The 26,146-nt window shown below is 37.4% G+C and overlaps 1 protein-coding gene across 8 annotated transcripts in view; it reads left to right on the top strand.

Moving 5' to 3' along the window:
* The window catches only part of PKP4 (plakophilin 4), a 228,263-nt gene that overhangs the window by 2,544 nt on the left and 199,573 nt on the right, over window positions 1-26,146 (top strand). The window contains exon 1 of one of the 8 annotated variants that reach the window (XM_030797021.1): window positions 25,461-25,597. The exons of the other annotated variants lie outside the window; for them this stretch is intronic. Within the exon in view, the coding sequence (XP_030652881.1) occupies window positions 25,582-25,597 (16 nt within the window). The 5' untranslated portion in view covers window positions 25,461-25,581. Of the gene's footprint in view, window positions 1-25,460; window positions 25,598-26,146 lie in introns of those variants that run through there. 8 annotated transcript variants of the gene reach the window in all.

Below are 26,146 nucleotides of genomic sequence, written 5' to 3'. Positions count from 1 at the left end.
ATAGGAGCCTGTAGTTAAGGACTCAACAGAAAGGAAAAAAATAGAAAAAAAATATTTTGCACTCAGAAAGGTTTATGTTTTGGTTGCTACGTTGTTTTTCAGCTATGTGCATAATCAGTGAATCTTCTAATTTAGAGGTTTAATTTGTGTCCAGTAACACTGTGGAGGATATTGGGAGGTGTTTGTAAATGCCAACAGGAAACTTTTATTATGTAACAATATCATATTACAGCAGTGTTTAACCCATGCTTAACCCATGCTTATTTGACTTGATGTCAAGATTAGGAAGTAAAAGCAAATTTAGTTTCCCTGCCGCATTAGAAATTGAAAACCCTGTTCAGATGTATGGCTCACACACACACACACACACACACACACACACACACGATTGGCTGTGCAAATAGTTTTGCCTGCTTCAGGTAAAGATAACCTTTCAGTTAGAAATGATTTCTATTTGTTATAGATATTCAAAGAATGAAAGTTTTTCAACTAGTGATCCTACACAATTGAAAATAACCGAAATTGTATTTTGACCAAAGTGCATTCCCTCCCCACCCCCTACTGTTATGTAAGGAGAGGGTGCTGCATCTGGTGTCTTATATATTATACTGAAGAGTCTAAATTGGGAAAGCTAAATATCCAATTATTTTAATTTTTACCTGTATTGTTTTTGGAGGGAGATAAGGGAGCAGAGAGTATTGATGGAAAACAAGGGAAGAAGAAACTAGGGGCAGCTAGTATTCAGCTAGAAAGTAAAATTATATACATTATTGCAGCAGTAATGCATTTAAAAGGTAAATAAATCAAATCTAATTTTGTGACTAGTTCTGACATAATATGAATTTAAAGAAACTACTACCAAATTCAGTTTAATAAAAACTTTAGCACTTATATGACCTTGAGTATTTGGATTAGGTTTAAATTAGAATCGCAGTTTTCTTCCTTTTCTTGTAAATAGGCAAAGTAAATTTAATGTAAAAATTTGAAACTCACTTTAATTTTTGAAAATGCAATTATTGGCAATTTTTGACCTTAGTAATTTCCATGCTGTTACCCAGGGATTAATTTAAATAATGTTCATACCCTGGATGATGCCAACCATCAGGTAAGTCTAGCCTCTTACCTGACTCTTTTGAAATACTAAGGTATTTTGAGAATGCTCTGTAATCTAATGTGTTTTTCTTTCTGTTTCAATCGAGCAGTAATTCCCTACTTTGCTTAATTCTAAAATGGACATCATATCTTCATTCTGAAATGGAAGGTAAAATAGAGGTTACTATAGGGTTATTTTAGGGCATAAATGCCTGTGGTATTGTATGTCAGTTTGGGAAGTTTGCCTTCACGCCTTCAAGTGTACAGGGAGATAATTACTCCTTCAATGTGTGAAATGATTCTGTAGTGCCCTTCCTGCACTGAAGGGGGAAGAAGAATCTGAAACATAACACCAGAGGACTAGGTATGTTTGGAGAATTAAATAACTATTTCACAGCCAGACAACACTACAGACAGCTGCAAATAGAGAAAAGAAGGAAAACTTTTAAGATACATGGATGAAAGCTTTCTTTCTTACATCAGTGGAAGTGATGATAGCAGTCAGCAAGTCAGTTCGATGCTCAGTGATAAGAAATAACAGGGTTATTTCAAGGTAAGGTAATCAGGCCCTAAGTTGCCAAGAACGGTAATTCATGTACTTGCTGGTTTCAGTTCAGAAGTTGCATAACATTCGAATATTTCTTACGTTGTCATTTTAATAATTCAGTGGAATTATCTTAATTTAGTGTGCTATGTTACCATTACTAAATTGGGGATGTTACATGATGGTGATCTTCAATTAAACTTAGGAATGTTGCAGACATTTTCTTCATCATTGACCGTTGTTTTTCCTTTTCATAATTTAGATTTATTTGATATACCAATAAATGTTGGCTATATCACTGATCATTTTATTATTCATAGTCTTGATAACATTATAGTTTATTATGACTCATATATAATGATTCATTGCAGCTGATAAAATGTTGTTAGGGATTGTATTGTGAGATTTTATTACTACCACATATAAAAATTAAAATGTGGAAGTGTCTGAGTTATTGTAAGTCATGTGATTGCAAAGCATTTTTCCTGAATAGAATAATGCCTGGTGACTGGGTGGGTGCCAATCCAGGTAGCTAGATACAGAATAATACAGTCTTCACAAAATCCAGAACTCACAATGTAGGGTAGGGAGGGAGGGGGCCAGGGGAAGCACCTTTCTTTGACATCCGAGGCATGTTTGACTTCTATAGTTTCCTCTCCGCTAAATATAAATTGGGTGAGTTGCAAATATTTAATGGTGTTAGTACTTCTTTTCCTTCATCTGTGCCCCTACACTGCCCCCACCACCCCGCCACAACACACACACACTATGCCATCACCACATCTGTGAGCTTGGCAAGGCAGAGGAAGCTCCTTATGGCCTGAGGCCATGTACATAAAATGTAGACATTGGTGTCCTGTATTCCAGGTTGAATTTAAAACAGGTGTGGGGTTTGACACAAAAATGATACTGTATATGAAAGTTAGGTAAAATTTGTATTTGAAATGAGGCTATCAGGGTACTATGCAGGCTTTTGGGGCCTGGCCCAAAACTTGGAATGCAGTTTTTCATAGAAACCCACAATCAGTTTACAAATAGACTTTTGAAACACTGGCTAGGTGGTATCTGAAGTTTTGGCCCATTGCAAGCTGTGTCTTAATTGCAAGCATGAGGGAAGTAAAAAGCATCCCAAATCAGAAATTAGGAGATCTGCCATTAAACCTTATTACCTTGACAAACCATTTAATGTTTGGATGATAGCTTCCTCCTTTTAAAAATACAATTTGGATTATATTGATCTAAGTTACATTTTAGCTCAAGATTCCTGAAGTTCACAGTGGTTTTTAAAAATTTTTCTTAAGAAAGAAAAAAACAAAAAACTTTTCCAAGCTTGAATATACATAATCAGCCCTGTTTCCCCTTGTACCTCAAATCATGGCAACAAGGAAGTTGAATTTCTCTTTTGAGACTTTTGAACCTTCTTCACATTCATTTTTAATTGTTTTGTTTTGTTTTAAAACAATATCATTTTGGGAAGTGAGGGGAAGGGATGAAGCACATGTTTTCAAAGTCTTGCTGTCTGCCTCTACCCTAGTCCAAGATTACATGTGGTAGTTTTGGCCAGGGAAAGTGCTTGCGATTTCACCTTTACACTCAGTGAGGCTCATGAAGTGTCATTAAGGTAGTGAGGTGTCATGGTTAGCAGCCTTACTGTCAGGGTCCAATTCTGGCACTGCAACTTGCTAGCTGTGTAACCTGGCAGATTGTATAATCTCTATGGTCCTCGTTTTGCTCATCTGTAGGATGCAGTGGATAAAAGTAACCACTTCATATGGTTGTTGGGGAGATTAAATGAATTAATACATGTAAAGTGCTTACAACAGGAGCTGGCTCAGAGCCAGCACTTAATACATTGAAATCATTATTTTTACATTGTAGTTCTTTTATGATGGTTTCTGCAGCATTTACCAAATGCCAGGGAAATTATTGGCTTGCTTTCTGTGTGGGTTTTGTCAAAATGATTATGGATTTCAACAGGATATTTCAGGGAAGAAATAAACTGCTGAAGAGAAACCATTATGAGCTTGATAGTTTGCAGGACATTGTAGGAAAGAGAATCCAGCACAGCAATTAAGGGTCTTTTTAAGTAGGGAAGTTGTAGCTTCTTGTGGTAGGCAATACTTAGAGAGGCATTAACCACCACTAGCCAACAAGTATAGGAGAATGTATACAATTATTGCGTTTGTAATCCCAGGTAGTAGTCATTTTATAAAATGTCTTTGCTAGTCAGTACATGAATAAAGCGTTAGAAAGTGTTCATCATTTAATACCATTTGCTCAAATGCAGCTTTAAATTAACTCTTTAAGCTGGCTTTTCTGTCTGAAAGTGATTACAGTTGAAAAAAAATGGATATTTGAAATCAGCAGGAGACTCCCAAATCAAGAAAGGCTAAAAAAGAGGAAGGGGGTTTGGAATATACATGATATAAATCAACAGACAGTGGTTAAATAGATATCAAGAGGCTCTAGTTCTAGTCCTGGCTTTGCCACTATGCAGGTGTGTCTCCCATGAGCACGTCATTTAACTCTCGTGGGCTTTAGTTTTCTTGTCTATAAAATGAGGGAGTTGGTCTAGATGCTCTCTAGAGTCCCTCTAGTACTTACATTTCGCAACTCTTAGAACATCAAGCCATTACATTTTTTCCTCAGCAAGAATGTACTGTCTTCCCAAGGATTTATGACAATTTACCCTCTGGGATAAGGAGAGAAAATTGAAGTTGTATACTTGAAATTCTCAGCTCCTGAAAATGTAAGTGTTGCAGCCAGACAAACCTGTGACCCCTTTGTGGCTGAGTCAGTGGCTCCGTGTCTTGTGCGGTAGTGGTGTGAAGTGCTCCAGGAGTGAGGATCCTTGGGGCCCCTCGGGGCAGGAGCTGAGTAGTGAGCCTTTATGGAGCTGCACATCTGCAGTTTGTCACAGCCCTGCCTTCTGGGACTTACTTGTCTACAACTGGTCCCCTGTGCACATTGGAGGCTTCAACTCTGATTGAGACTACATTTTTCAGAAGTTGGATAGAAACAAGAAAGGGGATTTAGGATGGTGATTAAAAGGGACTAGTCTTGTTACAGTGAGAAAGATCCACTTCTTACTTGCTCAGATGGTTTGATTTGTCCTCAGAGAAGTTAAACAACTGACAGAGTTACTCCTCTGAAAACATTTTGTATGAATACTTAGGTTCATAGGGAACTCATCAATCCGTATCTCATAGAATATAGGTACTTTTCCTTCAAGTCTAATTTTTACATATAGACAATCTACCAGTGTTCAAAAATTGTGGCAGATTTCATGAGGAGAATTTTTTACTTGGATTTGTGCTCTTCTATAAAAAGTAATCTAAAAATTCAGCAATGAAAGTTTCTCCTAGACCCTGTTCTCTTCCTTTGTGGAGAAAAAAAAAGACCCTATAGAACTCTAGTATGTATGTATCTATAAAACAATTGTTTAAAAATATTGAGGTTAGCTCTTCCCCTTTGCTAATGCAATAAGGACATTATTTGCAAAGGGAAGCATTAATTATACTGCTATTGTATTAAATGAATTGTCAATGTCACGATCAAAGTAAACCCTTGAAGAACTGGCTGTTGTTCCCATACCTTCATAAGAATTGTAAACACTCATGTGAAATAGAAACCATTATTTACCACTTTGCAGTGAAATGGATCATGTGTTCTGACACCTGTACCCTGGGTTGAGTGGGAAACAGGGACTGTTTGATGAATTAAAGGTAACTTTATTCCTGTATATCACTAGGGGTGCAAGTGAGGGGACTGTAGACAATTAGTACTTTAGATATTTGTTGGAGTCCTGCTGTGTGTGAGGTATTGTGTTTCATTTGCATACTTATTTAAAACGATACTACTTATTTGAAATGATTCATTTTAGTTCATTTTAACCAACATTTTTTAGTCCCCTGCTCCATATCAGACTCTGATAGGGCTTATGGCCAAAAAGATGACTTCCTCCGGGGATACTTACTGTCTGTGTTAGATTCAGTAATGGGAGTCTCGGTCTTTAAGGAATCCATGATACATTTTTCAATCTGGTTGGGAAAGATAAGACACGTGAGGTAGAGAAGATTGTCCTAGAAATGTTGGTATGTAAATAAACGTGTAACATTGTTTCATAAGTATTAAGGATGAGCTATAAAATCACTAGGTTTTAGCTCATACTTCTACTTGCTTAGTTGTGTATTACATGATAAATTACCCGATTCTAGAGATATGCATTAACAACTCTCATTAGCTTTCTTTGGGAAAAGTCTGCACCAAAGATAAACAGTGATTTCAAAATAAGTTTTAATCATGAACTTGATTATTTTGGCTGTATCTCTTGAAACACTTTACCATATAGCCTATGTGAAATAATTAATCATAATGACAATACATTATTTATGAGAAACCATAATTTATGCCGTAAGACCTGCCATTTTATTACATTCTTATTTTTGTTTTTCATACAGCAGTATTTTTGTTGTGTTTTGTGCTTTTCTTTTGTTCTCTATGTAATTTGTGTGCCTTTATAAGCCCAAACTTACTGTTGAAAATATTCCCTCCCATTGTTATGAATAAACAGAATGTTTTAAAATCTCTCGTGACATATGCTAGAATAAATGGTCTCATTGAATCTTACCTTGAATCTCAGAATGATACACTGATGGGAATTTTTCACTTACTGTCATTTTGTCCGTGACTACCTAAGCAGTAAGTCTGTTTAAAAACGGCACTAAGGAATCAGAAAATCCATCTGGACTTCACAAGAACTATTAATACTATTAGTCTGAGACCTGTGATAACTCAGATGTTAAAGGTCTAATTCAGACTGTCAACGGATGAAAAGTAAGTGTCAGTCTGAAATCTTCGGATAGTATATTGACAACTGTCAGTCTTACAAAATATTGTTTAGAACTGTGAATATAATTTTTCATGGAAGCAACATTAATCCATAAATCTCCCATCGTATAGTGTAACTAGAGTATATCAGTTCCCAGGGAAGATAGTCCTGCTCTAAGCTACTCAACAGCAGGGACTTTATCTTTTACAGGACTTAATCTCAACCTCCAGTGGTTCTACATACCTTAAGTGAATGAATGAATTTGAATTCTAGTTTTGAACACCTTCACCTACTACTCTTGGATAATCTTGTCTGTTTGTGCCTAATACCTATCCTCTGTCCTTTTGTAAACTGGTCTGAGACCCTGATATCATTTATCCTACATGTTTCAAAGGCAAAAACTATTTAGACTTTTAAAAAATGCTTTTCTAATACAACTTGCTAGATAAATAATTCATTATACCAAATTCCTTAGTAAAGAAATTAACGGCTGGGTGCAGTGGCTCATGCCTGTAATCCCAGCACTTTGGGAGGCTGAGGCAGGTGGATCACTTGAGATTAGGAGTTCAAGACCAGCCCGGACAACATGGTGAAACCCCATCTCTACTAAAAATACAAAAAAAAAAACAAAAAAAATTAGCCAGGCATGGTGGCAGGTGCCTGTAGTCCCAGCTACTCGGGAGGCTGAGGTGGGAGAATCACGTGAACCCGTGAGGCAGAGGTTGCAGTGGGCAGAGGTTGCATTGGGCAGAGATTGCACCACTGCACTCCAGCCTGGGTGACAGAGCGAAACTCCATTTCAAAAAAAAAAAGAAAGAAAAGAAATTAATTAGAGGATTTTAAACAGATTGGTTTCATATTCATTTTAAACTTAATTGCCTGGATTATAACCATAGTGAGATGAGTTTTCATAATGCTCTTTATCATACTATTAATAGGCACCCTTCAAGCACCAAGACTAAGCTAAGCTTTGAAAGTGTGATATTGAGCAAACTTTCTGTATCCATACCTTTTGTGAATCAGTAATATCTTTGTATACTCAGCTGAAGAGTTGAAGACAGAAGTAGATATAATTTAAAGCACATGAAGTTTTTCAAAGGGGAAATGTTACAAAAATGCTAAGGGTTATTGGTACTATAAAATTACATAAATGTTAAGAGTAATGAAACAAAATTTCATAGCTTGTTTTGACCTAGTTGGTATAGTAAGTAAACCTTTGTTTGGTCTTAATATAGTAGATAGACATATTCTTATACATTTTGGTTGTCCCTTTCCCAACCTCACATAATCACTGTAATAAAATTTACAGAAAGAAAGATCCTGTGTACCCTTTATATTGTTTTCTCCAGTGGTAACATCTTGCAAAACTATATTACAGTGTCACAACCAGGATATTAACATTGATGTAATCAAGATACAGAACATTTCCATCACCACAAAGCTCATCTCTCCTACTCTCATCCCCTCCTAAATCTCTGGCAACCATTCATTGTTCATCACAACTATAGTGTTGTCATTTTAAGAATGCTAGTGGCATACACCTGTAGTTACAGCTACTGAGGAAGCTGAGGTGGGAGGATGACTTGAGCCTGGGAGGGCAAGACTGCAGTGAGCCATGATCTCACCACTGCACTCTCCATGAGAGAGTGAGACCCTGTCTCAAAAAAAAAAAAAAAAAAAATGTGGGCACGGTGGCTCACTCTTGTAATCTGAGCACTGTGAGAGGCTAAGATATGAAGATTGCTTGAGGCCAAGAGTTCAAGACCAGCCTGGGCAACATAACCAGACCCTGTCTCTAAAAAAATTTAAAAAATTAGCTGCGTGCTATGGCATGTGCCTGTAGTCTCAGATAATTGGGAAGCTGAGGTAGAAGGATTGCTTGAGCCCAGGAGGTTGAGGCTGCAGTGAGTTATGATAGTGCCACTGCACTCCAACCTGGGCAATAGAGTGAAACTCTATCTCCAAAAATAAAAAATAAAAGAAGAATATTATATAAATAGATTTATAAAGTATGTGATTTGGGATAATTTTTCCCATTTTGCATAATTCTTTGGAGATTATTCCAGGTTGCTGCGTGTATCGATAGTCTGTTCTGTTTTATAGCCAAGTAATATTCCATAATATGGATGTACTATAGTTTGCTTAACCATTCACCTGTTGTTTCCAACTTATAGCTATTACAAATAGAGTTGCTATGAATATGTATGTACAGTTTAGCATAAGTATAGTTGTCTCTGGGGGAAATGCCCAGGAATGCAATTGCTGCTGCTTTTTTTTTTTTTTTTTTTTTGAGATGGAGTCTTGCTCTGTCGGCCAGGCTGGAGTGCAGTGGCGCAATCTCGGCTCACTGCAAGCTCCGCCTCCCGGGTTCACACCATTCTCCTGCCTCAGCCTCTCCGAGTAGCTGGGACTACAGGCTCCTGCCACCACACCCGCCTAATTTTTTTGTACTTTTAGTAGAGACGGGGTTTCACCGTGGTCTCAATCTTCTGACCTCGTGATCTGCCCGCCTCGGCCTCCCAAAGTGCTGGGATTACAAGCGTGAGCCACCACGCCCGGCCAATTTTTAAAACTTTCTTTCTAAATTATGCACTGAATTATATGAGACCTCAGTAATCCAGCCATCTTTATCAATGTGTTGGTGAATTAAAATAAAGAATTTTATAAGTTAGATTTATAGCTTTGGTAAATTACAAAAACTTGTCTATAAAATCAAGTCTTTTATTTTGTTACTATTTTACAAATAGTACTTCCCATAAGTTTACCTTATTTTTTAGCCAAACCCCATTGATTTTAAGTAGAATTCCTGAAGTTGCTTTGTAGCTTGGCTTCAGAATTTGTTTGGTTTTGTTATATTTTTTTTCTTTAGATAGCAGGCACATTTAATTTTCTATAACAATATTATATTTAAAAATGTAATTATGAATGTTGGCTCTTTCAGAATTTCACCTATATATGATCATAGGTAATATTCTTGCAAAAAAAAAGTTGATAGTGCACCATGTTAACAGGCAAGGTGAGGATGTAAAATGAAGACAGTATTCTCCTATGTGATTGGAATTAATCCAGTCGTTAGATTGAAGCCAATAAGCATACCTGATACTTTAAAAGGTGAGTATTGTTTCATTCCTAGAAGAAAAGAAATTAGACATTTTCTTTTCTTCTTCTTCTTCTTTTTTTTTTTTTTGAGACGGTCTCACTCTGTCACCCAGGCTGGAGTGCAGTGGCGGTACTATTATAACTCACTGCAGCCTCAAATTCTTGGGCTCAGGGGACCCACTCGCCTCAGCCTCCTGAGTACCTGAGACTACAGGCACATGCTACCGTGCCCTACTAATTTTTTTGTTTTTGTTTTTTGTAGAGGCAATCTGGCCATGTTGCCCAGACTGGTCTCGAACTCCTGGCCACAAGCAATACTCCCGCCTCAGCATCCCAAAGTGCTGGGATTATAGGCATGAGCCACCATACCTAGCCAGAAAAGACTTTTTTTTTTTTTTTTTTTTGAGATGGAGTCTTGCTCTGTTGCCCAGGCTGGAGGGCAGTGGGGTGATCTCGGCTCACTGCAACCTCTGCCTCTTAGGTTCAAGCTATTCTCCTGTCTCAGCCCCCCAAGTGGCTGGGATTACAGGTGTACACCACCGTGCCCAGCTAATTTTTGTGTTTTTAGTAGAGATGGGGTTTTGCCATGTTGGCCAGGCTGGTCTCTAACTCCTGACCTCAGGTGATCTGCCCGCTTTGGTCTCCCACAGTGCTGAGATTACAGGCATGAACCACCACATCCGGCCAGAAAAGACATTTTCTAAAGTGATTTTCTTATCCCCTCCTTCCCACCATGCTTTTTGTGTGACTGTTGTATATACCTCTGCCAGAGAAATATGTTGAAATTGCATCTGTCTAAATAAAGTCTTCATGATTGATACTTTGGTGAGTTTTTATTAATGTCTTTTCTACCTTGAAGCTCAAATCTTTTTTTTTTTTTTTTTTTTGAGACGGAGTCTTGCTCTGTCACCCAGGCTGGAGTGCAGTGGCGCAATCTCGGCTCACTGCAAGCTCTGCCTCCCGGGTTCACGCCATTCTCCTGCCTCAGCTTCTCCGAGTAGCTGGGACTACAGGCGCCCGCCACCACGCCCGGCTAATTTTTTTGCATTTTTAGTAGAGACGGGGTTTCACCGTGGTCTCTACCTCCTGATCTCGTGATCTGCCTGCCTCGGCCTCCCAAAGTGCTGGGATTACAAGCGTGAGCCACTGCGCCCGGCCAGAAGGTCAAATCTTTATATTAACAATGAATGTTACTGTATAGCTATATTTTAGGATTGATTGTACAGTCAACACTTACCTTCTCAGCTAGGATTCTGGAAGATTGAAGTATTGATAATAAAAATATTAGAATGAACATAAAAGTAATACTGAACAAAGTATAAAGCTTGTTAAGTAATCTGATAGTATTTTAAACTATGAAGTTCAAATCTTTATTTTCATAGTTTAAAATACCATCAGATTACCTAACAAGCTTTATACTTTGTTCAGTATTACTTTTATGTTCATTCTAATATTTTTATTATCAATACTTCAATCTTCCAGAATCCTAGCTGAGAAGGTAAGTGTTGACTGTACAATCAATCCTAAAATATAGCTATACAGTAACATTCATTGTTAATATGGTGCTTTTAAGGATTTGATCCTTTTTCTATATTTGAATGATACAACCTCAGCACTATTTCCTTTCACAGAAATATGATCCTCCCAATAATTTGTGTATTTCCTGAAGGTTTTTCTGCCATTACCTATTATGTCCTTCTCTGCCTCGTGAGCCCTTGTTTTTCTTCTTCAGGGTGTAACTCAATGACCCCTCTTTAATGAAGCCTTCCCTGGCCCTTCGCTCTGCGCAACTCCAGATTTCAACATTCCCACCTGTGTTTGTCATCACTTTGCACATAACTCTGCTTTGAACACTTGTCACATTGTGAATAGTTTCTGTGTCTGTTTCCTGGCCATGTGAGCTCTCAGCAGGTTAAAACTGTGTCATAGCCATCACTGTAATTCTCTCATGTAGCAGTATTCCTAACATATAGTAAGCAACAGATGCTTTCTTTGAGTGAATGAATAATTAAATACTTTGTTTACAACCTTAGTTATCCCCTTCTCTTCTAACTTTCAGTGGCTCACATTGTTTACCCTGCTGGATCATATTCAGATTCCCCAGCGACCTACCATATAAGGCCCGTTACAGGCAAACCTTAATTACTCTCCTTCCTGAATCCTCCACATCAGCAAGACTAGTCTCTACTCATTGTTCTCTGTCTCCCTCCACTCTAGGTTCACATCTTCAAAGTCCTTCAAGACCTAGTTCAAATAGATACTGTAATAGTATCTAACTTTTTTTGTGGTAGAAAGAGCAGAGATCCTACTCTGATGACAACAAGAACAAAAAACACGACACAATCTAATTCATGATTTTCTTCAACCCATCAGAGAGTTGAAATCTCATAAACAACTAACCTGAAATCTAAGGAAGGAAAGGCATCTCCAAGGTTGGACTTGCTTACCTGGGACAGATGATGCTGGACACTAGTAAGAAGAACTGAGTTAAAAATGTTTAGCAAATTGCTAAGTGTTGAATGTGGGCAGGGAAGATAATACAGAACCCCACAAGGCATCAGTCAGGTGGTGAATTCATACCCCTTGAGGGCTCTTCTACATGGACCTCCCCTGATGCTAATTTAAAAAAGATTGGCCAGAGTCCTGAGAAGGCCTCCCACTGAGTGCGGGCCTGGGGAGGGGAGCAGCAACCCGAGAATGGAAAGGCAGAAAACCCGTCTTCCTTAGGGCACTGGTGAAAACCATTGAGAATGAAAATTTCTGAGAGTGTTGTTAAACCATCCCAATTTAAAAACAGCATGCTTGCTATAAACACAGCTTCAACGCCCCTTCACCCCAGCAACCAAACTAGCTCCTCCTCAACCAACACTATGCACCCATTGTGAGCAGAGGAATCTCTCAGAGTCTTGGAGGTGAAGGAGAGAGAATGATGGCCCAAGACAAGGTTTTGGTTGAAAAAGTTTTAAGATAGAGTGGATTTAAGCATGGTAATGGATGGAGTGAGGAAAGCCAAAGAATAGAATTAAAAGAAATCAGGGAGTAAGGAGGATAGGTTGTAAATCACATAGCATGAATTTTCTTCCTGAATGTTTCATCAATGTAGATGCTTAGGCATGCGAGTTTAATTTTTGTTTAAAATGGGGGAAAAACCCTACATGAATAGATTCCTGGATTAAATTTAGTATCAGATTTAATTTTTACAGTCAAGAACAATTAAATTGTCTGCTCGTATTTTCTGGATCATGAGATCTATTCACACTGAAATGTCTAACATTTTGTTCATTGTCAAAAAAAGCCTTCAAGTGCTGACATGAAGAATTGTGCTTTATTTCAAATTGTGCACATCACTGCAGTAACAGAGGCTCATCACACATGAGAGAAGACATACTGGAAGTAAGATTCATCTCTTCTAGTTGATTTGACATAAGCAGTATCATCCAACTAAATATCAGTGAATGCCTGTTTTAATATTTCTCCAATCTTACTCATAGTTACAAAATCAGGACAATTTATTTCTTCTATTAAATGCCATTTATTGAACTAAGCATTATTTCAGAGAAAAAAGAACTAGTCATTGAAAAGTAATTCCTTTTTTAGATACTTCATTAAGCTTAACAATGGCATTTAAACACTTCTGATTATTGAAAAATTAAACATGCCTAAATTATTTGGTCTCATTCTACTCATAGCCAAAATTTAAATATAGCTTATCAAGTGGTTTCTGAAAGGTACAGAGTAAAAATGCATTCTTCCTCAGCTCTTTTTCTTTACCAAAAAGCTCTATCTAGGAAGCTTAGCACAGAACTGAAAGTGAATCAATAGGAAGATGTTGGTTAAAGAATATATAATTAGTCAGATGGAAAGAATGAGATCAAGGAATCTATTGCACAGCATGGTGAATATCGTTAATGATAATATATTTTTGAAATATGCTGAGAGTGGATGTTCGGGGTTCTCACCACAAAAATGATAGCTATGTTAAGTAATGCATTTGTTAATAAGCTGGATTTAACATTCCACATGTATGTGTACTTCAACATCGTGCTGTACACAATAAATACATACAATTTTATATTTTAGTTTCTAAAAATTTAAAATCAAAATGAATTTTAAAAAGTAGAATTAGGCCGGGCGTGGTGGCTCACGCCTGTAATCCCAACACTTTGGGAGGCTGAGGCAGGCAGATCACAAGGTCAGGAGATCGAGACCATCCTGACTAACACGGTGAAACCCCATCTCTACTAAAAAAATACAAAAAAAATTAGCTGGGGCCAGTGGCGGGTGCCTGTAATCCCAGCTACTGAGGAGGCTGAGGCAGGAGAATGGCAGGAACCCGGGAGGTGGAGCTTGCAGTGAGCAGAGATGGAACCACGGCACTCCAGCCTGGGACACAGAGCAAGACTCCGTCTCAAAAAAAAAAAGTAGAATTAAAAACTATCTTCAGGCTGACCATATCAGTTTTTATGTCTTTTCAGCCAAATTGAGTCAGATAGAGAAAAGGAAAAGATCTGCATACTCATTACAACCTATGCTTTTCCTATGAAGAAGCCAATCATCTAATTTTTTAAAAGCAGTGAAAAAAAGACTGCAGACGATAGCATAGATTTATGTTAAATGTTACAAGCATGAAATGTTAAAATATATCCATTTACAACAGAGTAAACAGACAACGTACAGAATGGGAGAAAATATTTGCAAACTGTGAATCTGACAAAGGTCTAATATGCAGCATCTATAAGGAACTTAAATTTACAAGAGAAAAACAACCCTATTTAAAAGTGGGCAAAGGACATGAACAGACACTTTTCAAAAGAGGACATCCATGTGGTCAACAAGCATGTAAAAAAAAACTCAATATCACTGATCATTAGACAAATGCAAATCAAAACCACAATGAGATACCATTTCACACCAGTCAGAATGACTGTTAGTAAAAAGTCAATAAATAACACATGCTGGTGAGGTTGCAGAAAAAGGGGAACACTTATATACGGTTGGTGAGAGTGTAAATTAGTTCAACCATTGTGGAAAGCAGTATGGTGATTCCTCAAAGAGCTGAAAGCAGAACTACCATTCGACCCAGCAATCCCATTACTGGGTATATACTCAGAGGAATATAAATCATTCTACTATAAAGACACATGCCCACAAATGTTCACTGCAGCACTATTCATAGTAACAAAGACATGGAATCAACCTAAATGCCCATCAGTGGCAGATTGGATAAAGAAAATGTGGTACATACACACCGTGGAATACTATGCAGCCATAAAAATAACAAGATCCGGTCTTTTGCAAGAACACGGATGGAACTGGAGGCTATTATCCTCAGGAAAAGAAACCAAATACCGTATATTCTCACTTATAAGTGGGAGCTAAATGATGAGAAGTCACAGACACAAGGAAACAACCCTTGGGTCTACTTGAGGGTAGAGGGTGGGAGGAGAGAGGGGGCAGAAAAGGTAACTATGGGGTATTGGACTTAATTCCTGGGTGATGAAATAATATGTACAATGTACCCCAGCGATACAAGTTTACCTATGTAACCTTCACATGTACCCCTGAACCTAAAATAAAAGTTTAAAATACATATATATCCATTTAAAGCAATTCAAATTGTATCTTAGCTTATTTTTTGCTTTGAAGCTAGCTTATGAAATTTTAAAATCAGGTAAAATTTGTGTGGCTTATAAGGTCAGCATTAAAAAACCTAAGGAAAGGGGAGGACTGATTTTTCAGTGGTTATGAAGCAAGGTGATACTAAATGAATTATATTTATTATATGCATTACATAATAAAATTTCTGTGTTTACCGGGTATTTTTTCATTTTAATTCCCAAAGCAAAACTACAACTCAAAAAGATGACCAGAACAATTGTTTTCCTTCTTTCATCCTCATAGTCATTAACAAGTTTTAACAGAAGCTACTCGAGGACAGATATTCTGCCTTTTACATGTTTGCTGCCCCTAAAGGTCTGAGCAAAGACAGAGGGAAGCTCCGAAAGTACAAGACTCTGGCTGACTTGAAGCTGCCACATAGGTGAAAACAATCGTGTCTTTCTGTAATCACTAATGACATTTTGGTATCCCTGAGGCTCACTTGCTATTAACAATATCACTTCTAAGATATTATAATACCAAAGCTATTAGAAACAAAGGATTTAGGCTGTGTTGATTACTGAACCCCTGCCCACTCCTAGCACTGGGCCTCAGAAATCAGTTATTGATGAGAATTCACAGAATTACGCTGGAAGTGTCAAAGTTAAGCCCAGTAAACATTTTTTTAAAAAAACCATGAGATTTTAAGTGAAGGCAAGAATAATTTGACAACTGCTTGTGCATAAAATGTTTTCCGTAATTCATTTTAGAAATGAAAATTTACTGCCTGTTTCCCATTTGCAAGGGTTTTTCACCAATGCGCTAAGGAAGACTGGGGTTTTTTGCCTTTCCCTCAGCAGTGTAAGGCTGTTCCATAGTAGAGATAGGAGAGAAGGATCCAGGCAGGATTTCTTGCCTCTCCCACACTGGCTGCTGCTCCCCTCCCCAGGCCCGCACTAAGTGGGAAGCCTTCTCAGGACTCTGGCCAATCTTTTTTAAATTAGCATCAGGGGAGGTCCATGTAGAAGAGCCCTCAAGGGGTATGAATTCACAACCTGACTGATGCCTTGTGGGGTTCTGTATTATCTTCCCTGCCCACATTCAACACTTAGCAATTTGCTAAACATTTTTAACTCAGTTCTTCTTACTAGTGTCCAGCATCATCTGTCCCAGGTAAGCAAGTCCAACCTTGGAGATGCCTTTCCTTCCTTAGATTTCAGGCTCGTTAGTTATACTGAGATATCAGCTCTCTGATGGGTTGAAGAAAATCATGAATTAGCAGATTGTGTCGTGTTTTTTGTTCTTGTTGTCACCAGGGTAAGATCTCTGCTCTTTCTACTAGAAGAAAAGTTAGATACTTTTATAGCTGTCTTAAGGAAGTTCACCTTTCTGTTTGAAATGCCAAGGACCCCTGGTGCCACTTCTTACATCTTTTTATTAGAGTTTTATTATTTTTTGATAACATATCTATATGCTGTCTCCTCACTAAATTGTGGACTTTAAAAGTCATGAAACTGATTCATTCTTTTTTTTTTTTTTTTTGTCTTCAGCACCCAGCAGAGCACCTGGCATAGAGTAGGTGCCCAGTGTTTTAGACACAGAGGTTTACATTTTAATCTCAGTAAGGGCATTTTTACTTTCTTATTGTTCTCAGTAGGTAGGAACAACCTGGCAGCAGATTCTGTCTGTGCTGTGTCCACATCCTGTGGCACTTGCAATGACCTGACAACTTTCTACTGCAATATTCTAGAATTTTTAGCCAGAAGACTTCTCTGCCACCTACCTGTGTTGGGGCAGGTAAGAAGTGCCAGTGGGTTATCCCTCCAGGAGCAACCCTGAGTCAGTAGCTAAGCATCTTCACCCCTTAGTTGGGATATCTTTGAGGTGTGTTCTTTGTAGGCTGGCAGAAGTGCCCAGTGGAAGTAAGACCCATTTATTCACTGTGAAAACTGACTCAGTGCACCCCATATGGACTTCCCTGGCCTATCTCCCATATCCACCTACCAGATAAACTACATGCACTGAAATTCTTGTCTTGGGGTCTGATTCTGGAAGAATCACAACCCAATACAGACAGTTATAATTCACATAAATTTTTAGATATTTAGAATAGTTTTCTCTTAATAGGGACAGTCCACAAAATCAAGGAGCCTTTTGAGGGCAATTATAGCTTTCATCAGATTTTCAAATAGTTCTTGCCTCTCCCTTCCTCTCATAGAATTTGTTTTCATTGCAATAAAGACAAAGAAACGTCCTTATCTTTTTAACTTAAAATATTAAAGCAGCTATTTTTCTTTCAGAGGACCAGTACACTGAATCTTTTTAGATGCAATCAGAAAATCATTGGGGTGTGTTGTAGGTACACATGTGATTGTATCTTAGTAACTGAATTTCAGAAATAGGATTTTACTTTTATATTCATGTTATTGGTTATCATGCACATACACAGCGAAAAATGTGCTGGGATGTCATATGATTCCTTTCCTGCACTTTTGAATTGGGGGCTCATCCTCTGATGATTTTTAAGTTTTATTTTATTTTATTTTTTTAGAGACCAGTCTCACTCCGTTGCCCAGCCCGGAGTGCAGTGGTGTGAGTATAGCTCACTGCAACCTTGACCTCCTGGGTTCAAGTGATCATCTCGTCTTAGCCTCCCAAGTAGCTGGGACTACAGGCATACACCACCCTGCCTGGCTAATTTTTATTTTTTTCTAGAGACAGAATTTCACTGCGTTGCCAAGGTTAGTCTTGAACTTCTGACCTCAAGTGATCCTCCCACCTCTGCCTCCCAAAGTGTTGAGATTATAGGTGTCAGCCACTGTACTCAGCCCCTGAAGATTTTATTTGAAATAAAATAGTCTCAGATTAGAGACCTGCTGTTTCAAATTTAGGCGATCTCACTTTTAAAATTTTTTTTTTTCTGATTGTAAATGAAATCCATGCATTTGCAGAAAACTCTTTCAATGCAGAGCAGCACAAAAGAAGAAAGTAAAACCCAAGTATAGTTTAGCTGCATTCACAGGTGACCACTGCTGTCGTTTTGTGGACGGTTTTTATTTTCTAAGCCTCTGCATGTACATATCTAAAAGAATTGGAATTAATAATCATCATATTCTTACTCCATTAAATGCTCTTCTAACACAAATATTTAAAACATTTGCAAAGAATTATATTCTTTGTTCTGTGAACACCTGTATAATAGAATTCTTTGTAAAAGTTAATTCATCCCTTAAAATTGGACAATTTTTTGTTTTTTTTTTTTTGGCTTTTATAAATAATGAAATTCCACTTCTAGTTTATGACTGCCTTGAAGTTAAGCCACAGATATGACCACATTTATCTGAGGATGACACTGAGGTTAGTGCTTGTAGAATCACAAGCTTTTAGACCAAGGAAAGATGTTGGAGATCACCATATGCAGTTCTTTCCTTTTACAGGGGAAGAGCCTGAGATCTGGAGACATGGTCACTGAGGTCAACATGCATACCTGTATCAGAAGGCCTGGGCTAGGCACCTTGTTTCCCATCAGCTTATCTAGCTGGAAATACCAGACTTTGCTCCTCCTCTCCCCTACTAATTGAAAAAACAGGAAATGATCTAGCCAACTCAGCTGGAGATGTGCTTTTTACAAATAAGAAATTAGAAGAAAACCATGCCAAAATGAATGAACTACTTAACTGAAGCAAAAGTATCAGCTCCTGTACAGTTGAGTTAGTAATTATGGCCTGATACCTCAGGAAGTCAAGCATCAGGGGATAGACCTCGTAAAGAAGAAAGAAGTATCAGTCTTAAAGTAAGGTTTCCTGAAATTCTGCTGTCATATTGATCAACTGGGATTAGGCTGAAGTCCAATTTCCTGGCAACAATATCCTGATTTAAAAAATGGTTAAATCGGGGCATGACGGCACATGCCTGTAATCAGTGTTACTTGGGAGGCTGAGGCAGGAGTATTACTTGAACTCAGGAGATCAAGGCTGCAGTACACTGTGATCCTACCTGTGAATAGCCACTGCACTGCAGCCTGAGCAACAAAGCAAGACACCCAACTCTCAAAAAAAACGAAAGTCCAAAGCCTCATGCTGACTGAGCTATAGACTAGCTTCTGAGGTATGCCAATAAATAAATTGATGACTATACTAATGCTTCGTATATATAACTGATAAGCCAGGGACAAGGTTTATTCCCTCGGTTCTTATGTTCTAAGAGATATTTTTAGTTCCGGCTAAAAAGTGTTTTCAGTGTCCTAAAATAGACTGGCAAAGGTTAGAGATCTTAAATTTGCAGTTTTGTTTTGAAAGGGTGTGGTTTGAAGCTTAATGTTAACCTCATGTTAGCTATAAGATGTAAGGCTGTTGAATAGGAGCTTATAGCTTTATCCCAGATTTTAAAGACATTATTATTTAGATTTTTTTATGACTAGGAAAGCATTCAGAAAAATTACTTCTGAACCTTAAAAGTAATTGTATTAAGTTATATGTTTTGTTTCTCCCATTCAGTGAGTTAGAATGTTGTAAAATGGGGTTTTCACAAGCAGATGACGTGCTATGGTTTTGATTTTCATAGTAAACCCTTTGGACTGTGCCGATAGTAGTGTTTTTTACATTCTTGTGTTTAAAGACATTAACATGTTTTAGAAGAGTCGTACTAAGTGCTGTCCTAATCAAGATAAATGGAATCATCAGCAAGCCTGTGGTCTGCCCACCACTCTCTGCCTTGGCAATAGCTCATCTTTTTTTGTTAAGTAGTTTTCTAAATATTTGGATAGATCGCCTAAGTTATCAGTGTGATCAGTAAAGTTATCAGTAAACCTTAATTCAGTGTGATAAAGCACAAGCAAAATGTGAATTATCCACATAGTGTTTTGGTAACTGTTAAAAAACATAATTTGAACTTTCATTGTAAGTGAAACTGATGATCACTAATGATAATTAAACTTTCTGCTTAGGGTTTGTATGGCACATTTTAAATATGGGACAGTACAGAGAATAATGTATAGAGTGCCCATGAAACTATTATTCATATTTTTAAAATCTTGTTTGCCAAGCTTGCTTAAGAATTCTGAAGTTGGTGTTTATCCTCTTCATTATGATTTTATTTTTACTACATATCTGTATCTCCATAAACATGGGCTTTTAGATGCGGAAAATCTTTGTTACAGTTATGATTTCCTGTCACATTTTCCCCAGTATTGGAATTCGTAAATCCCACCCACTAAGTACTTCCATGGAGAGACTTGTTTCTATTCCTTTCTAGGCTAGGCTGCCAAGCCAGCATTCTCCAGGAGGTTTCTATTATTTTTATTTTTCCATTAGTAGGAGTTACCTAAGCAGTATTGTTTTTTAAACCTTTTAATTCTCAAACAATTTAGATTTAAACATTAGCTAACTTTTAAATTCAGCATTTAATTTTTAAATTTATATTATTATTATTATTTATTTTTTGTCTTTTTTTGATACAGGGTCTCCTTCAGGTTGGAGTGTGGTGGCACAATCTTGGCTCACTGCAGCCTCCACCTCCTGGGGTTAAGCGATGCTTCCACCTAAGCCTCCCGAGTAGCTGGAACTACAGGCACATGCCACCATGCCCGGTTAATTTTTGTATTTTTTGTAGAGACGGGGTTTTGCCATGTTGCCTAGGCTGGTCTTGAAATCCTGGACTCAAGCGATCTGCCCACCTCGGCCTCCCAAAGTGCTGGGATTACAGGCGTGAGCCACTGCCCAGCCCAATTTTTAAAATTAATTTTTTATTTTGTAATTTAAACTTTTTAAATTTTATTTTTCCTTAATATAGTCTTATTAAGCTTCTATAGGCAGATTGTCACTTTTGTACTTAAAATGAGAATCATGATGATGTCTTTATCAATTTGGAAAAGAGTTCAACTAACAGCAACTGTATTAAGGAAAAAAAAACTTTATATTCTGTCATTGATGGCAGGTGAATAAAAAGCATTAATAACTCTTGATTTATTCTTTAGTCTCTGGTTTACTATATGACCCAGACAAGCAATCCTTTTTCCAAGTCATGACATGAAAGTGTGTATATAAAGCATTTATGATTCCTCTGTTTACTTGACTTAATATTGAAATCTAGGGCTTGCCCATAAACTGATTCCACAGTTTTGCTTCTGCCCTAGCTACAACCAGGGCTGCTCATGTGGCTTAAATGTTTGTATCCTTCGTCAGCTGAGGAGGATATCAGAAAGGGGAGACTCATCTTCTTAGACGTTGATTCTGAACTGCTACTGCTTTACAAACAGCACCAAATTGCAGATCTGTCCCATATCCCTAGGTCAGGAGTACACGCCTGTCTTTTTCTGCCCAGAAGTCAGTGCCAACTCACAGGTTTTAAAGATTTCTGTTAAATAGTTCCTTTTGTCTTAATTTTAAGTATCTAGCAACTCTAAAAATTTACCTCCTATATGGAATTTATTTTTTTATTTTATTTTATTATATTATATTATATTATATTATATTATATTATATTTTATTTTATTTTATTTTATTGGGACAGAGTCTTACCTTGTAGCCCAGGCTGGAGTTCAATAGTGTGATCTTGGCTCACTGCAACCTCTGCCTCCTGGGTTCAAGTGATTCTCCTGCCATAGCCTCCCAAGTAGCTGGGATTACAGGCACCCACCACCACGCCCAGCTAATTTTTGTATTTTTAGTAGAGACAAGGTTTCACCATGTTCGCCAGGCTGTTCTTAAACTCCTGACCTCAAGTGATTCACCTACCTCGGCCTCCCGAAGTAGCTGGATTACCGGTGTGAGCCACCACGCCCGGCCACTGGGCTTCTTTTTTTTTTTTCCCAGGTGTTTCTACTTACAGAAAAATGGTTTATTAAAGTGGCCAGCATTTCTTTAAGAGGAAATAAAAACCACACCCAAGATATTTAATGAAAAATTATATAAATAGGAAATAAACAGAATTTTAAAACTAAGAATTGAAGTGCATATTACAATTGAGATGTATTCTCATACCATAAATTCACTCCTATAAAGGATACAGTCAGTGATTTTTAGTACATTCACAAAGTTGTACAATCACCATCCCTATCTAATTCCAGACATTTTTTATCACCCCCAAAATAAACCCTGCACTCATTAAGCAGTCATTTACCATTTCTCTCTCCCCTCAGCACCTGGGAACCACTAATCTTTCTGTCTTTATGGATTTGCCTATTCTGGACATTTCATGATTTCATGTAAATAGAATCATGTAGTACATGTCCTTTTGTGTCTCACTTTTTTTACTTAGCATGTTTTCAAGATTCATCTATGTTGTAGCATAAATCAGTGTTTCTTTTTAAATTAATTTCTTTTTAAAAGTGATATTATACTTTTTGTTTTTAAATATTGAAATGAGGTCTCACTATGTTGCCCAGTCTAGTCTCAAACTCTTGAGCTCAAGCAATCCTCCTGCCTCAGCCTTCCAACGTGCTGTGATTACAGGTGTGAGCCACCACACCTGGCCTCATTTCTTTTTACGTGTGAATAATATTCCATCATATGGCTCTACCACATTTGTTTTATCCATTCATCAGCTATGGGCATTTGGATTGTTACCATGTTTTTGGCTGTCATGAATCGTGATACTATAAACATTTGTGTACGTTTTTGTGTGAACGTATGTTTTTAGTTCTTCTAGGTATATACCTAGGAGAGGAGTTGCTGGGTCATATGGAAGCTCTATGTTTAACTTTTTGAGAAACTCCCAAACTGTTTCCAAAGCAGCTGCACAGTTTTTACTTTCCCACTAGCAGAGTATGAGGGTTCCACTCCTCCACATTCTCACCAACGCGTGTTATTGTCTTTCTTCAATTATAGCTTTCCTAGTGGGTGTTAAGTGATACCTCATTGTAGTTTTGATTTACATTTCCCTAATGACTAGATACATTTGAGTATCTTTTCATGTGCTTCTTGACCATTTGTATGTCTTCTTTGGAGAAATATTTATTTAAATCCTTTGCCCTTTTTGAAATTGGTGTATTTCAAGTGCTATTGTAAGTACTATGAGTACTTTTAGAGAGAGAATTTTGTAGAATTGAATGATAATATATAAGTAAAATATATGTGGAGAGTTGACTGCCACATAAGACATAAAAATAAGCAAAACTGGTTTATACAAGTGAACGGTATTCACCGACATGTATTATTGAAATGGTGCCAAATTATTTTATAACTTTAGTGTCTGATTTTAAAAACTGTTGTAATGTTAGTGATATTTTACTATATTCTACTTAGAATAATGTTGGTAAAGTTTGTAGAGTTTTCAGTTGTGATCGCTCATGCCATAATTATGTACCTGTGCTGTCTAAAATATATCCACTAGTCACATGTAGCTATTTACATTTAAATTAATTAAAATTAAAAGTTCAGTTACTTGGTCACACTGGCCACATTTCAAGCGTTCAGTAGCCACATATAGCTAGTGCCTACCATGTAGGACACTGCAAATATACGTTTCCACATCATCACAGGAAGTTCAATGGAATAGTGCTAATCTAGATATACTATATCCTGAAATTCTCTTTCCTTTCTTCCTTCCTGCCTCCATTCTTTCCCTTCCTTCCTTTCTTTCCAAGACATGGTCTTGCTATGTTGCCCAGGCTGGACTGAAACTCCTGGACCCAAGTGATCCTCCTGCTTCAGCCTCCGTTGTAGTTGGAATTATAGGCACATACCACTGCACCTGGTTTATTATGAAGTTTCTTACTCTAAGGAAAATGTCAGTGGAAGTTTTATTTCATTTATGTTTTAACCCATGTTATCTTAAAGCCTTACCTTTGAAATCGAACATATAGGCTGAGTACAGTGGCTCATGCCTATAATCCCAGCGCTTTTGGAGGCCAAGGCAGGAGGATTGCTTGAACCCAGGAATTTAACACCAGTCTGGGCAACATAGAGAGACCCTATCTCTACAAAAAATAAAAAAATTAACTGGGTGTGGTGGTTTTTGCCTGTAGTTCCAGCTATTCAGGAGGCTAAGGTGGTAGGATTGCTTGGGCCTGGGAGGTTGAGGCTGCAGTGAGTCATGATCATGCCACTTCTCTCCAGAAAGAGCAAGACCTTGTTTCAAAACAAAAGGGGTGGGGAGGGGAGGAAGGAATTTAGAGAACATGCAGGTCATTGCACAGAACGGAAGTATACCTGTATGTATTATTAAAGTTTGTGATACAGTATTTGTTAGCCTACACACAGGCCAATTGGTTATTTTTTAAGTAGCTTTTATCCATCCAGTGTGGAAATACTGAATATTTATGGCTAGGTCCTGAAATTTAGACTTCAAGAATAGTCATTGGTTCATCTCTAAGTCATGAGCAGTTAGCTGTCTGTTCATTAGTGCATCCTTAAAAAAATCAGTGTTTTGAGTTGGAGAAGTTGTATCTTTTAGAAAATTGAGGTAAGGATTAGGAAGCTGTGATTGGTTTTCTTTTTCTTTTTTGTTTATCCATTTCTCATGGTGGAATTTTTTTTCCTCAATTATTTGTTCTATTCATTGTTAACGCGTTTTATTCAAAGACTCCCCAATTTCTAATGCTATTCTGAGAATGTTTGATCTTTCTGTAACTTTTCTTTTCTGTGTATAAACAGATTGCTCTTCATTGCCATGTGTTTTTTTTTTTTATAATTTTGTCCTCTCATTCTCTCCTTTTATTATTGAGGTTTGGATCTCCAACTTGCTGTTTCTAAACTTTGATCATCTTATATAAGTTTCATGAGTCATGAATTAACAACTGGTCATTAACTCTAGCTACATATTAATGACAAAATATGTAATATAGCATCATAGAGACCATCAGTGTGACAGGTTGGAAAGCAGGTAGTTTTTTGTGTATTAAATGGTATTTGGGGGGATCTACTATCTGGAAAAGTCATTGTAGTGATTTTTTTTTAATGCCATTTTGAAACATTTTAAAGCCCCTAACATTAAGAAAAATACTGAGGGACATAATTTTCACTAAAGTTTACTCTTGAATTTATTATTAACATCTAATTAGAACCAATTGAATTTGGAATTATGTTCTGCTCTAAAGAAATGTGTAGATAAAATTAGGAGATTAACAGATAATTAACAAATAATTTGGAAGGTATTGTTTTTCATCATCGTTCTACCAAAGTATTGTTAAAACTGCCAGCAGAAACCATGGTCAGCTGAGTTGATTTTCCTTTTTTCATCTATTGCCAGCCTGACTAATGAATTTCTGTGTGTGTGTGTGGTGTGTGTGTGTGTGTGTGTGTGTGTGTGTGTACATTAAAAGAGCATAACAAGAACGTGCACAGTTGCACATTTTTTCAAAGCCTCTTGAATCTGAGCTAACTCAGCATCATTTCTACTTGTCCTTGAGAACTGAAGCACTGAGGTTCTGCTGTTGTAAGTGTCCGTTGCTGTCCTGATTTGGTGAAATGTGTTAGAGATGTTTATGGTTCCAGGTTAGCATTTCTCCTTAATATGCATGTTGTTGTCTATTCTTAGGGAGTATTTCTCCTTTGTTTGCATACTCTGAACTTTTAATGACTAAAATGCCTGGTTCCTGTTGAATATATACGTAGATGACTTTCTCAAAGAGGGCCTTACCTAAGAGGCCTCTGGCATATTTTCTGTGATAAAGATGATAACAATTGGCCTTTATACCAAGTGGCATTTTATAGAGTTGCAATAAGTGGATTATCTTCTCTTATAAATGGGTTGTTAGCCATGAAACTATTAAGATGTGGTAACAGAGTGTGGTAAACAGAAGATTGCATGCTTCTGTAAATGCTGAAAACTGCTAATAAATGGGGTGCAAGCACAGCCCCATATGGACTTGTTAGAAGGGAGTACTTCCAGTAGGAAAAGCTTTGCAGGTGACAATCAGAATAAACGGTACAGGATTTTGTTACTGTAAGCCATCCAACCTAGTATACTCATATCTCACCTCAATATACCTCACTCAGTTCTCCCCAAGTGCCAGATCTTTAAAAAGAAAAAGAAAACCATTT

This window comes from Nomascus leucogenys, chromosome 17 (genome assembly GCF_006542625.1).
Source record: "Nomascus leucogenys isolate Asia chromosome 17, Asia_NLE_v1, whole genome shotgun sequence".
Classification (NCBI taxonomy): domain Eukaryota; kingdom Metazoa; phylum Chordata; class Mammalia; order Primates; family Hylobatidae; genus Nomascus; species Nomascus leucogenys.
The sequence above is the reverse complement of the archived record's forward strand: the minus strand, read 5'-3'. Positions and strand labels throughout refer to the sequence as shown.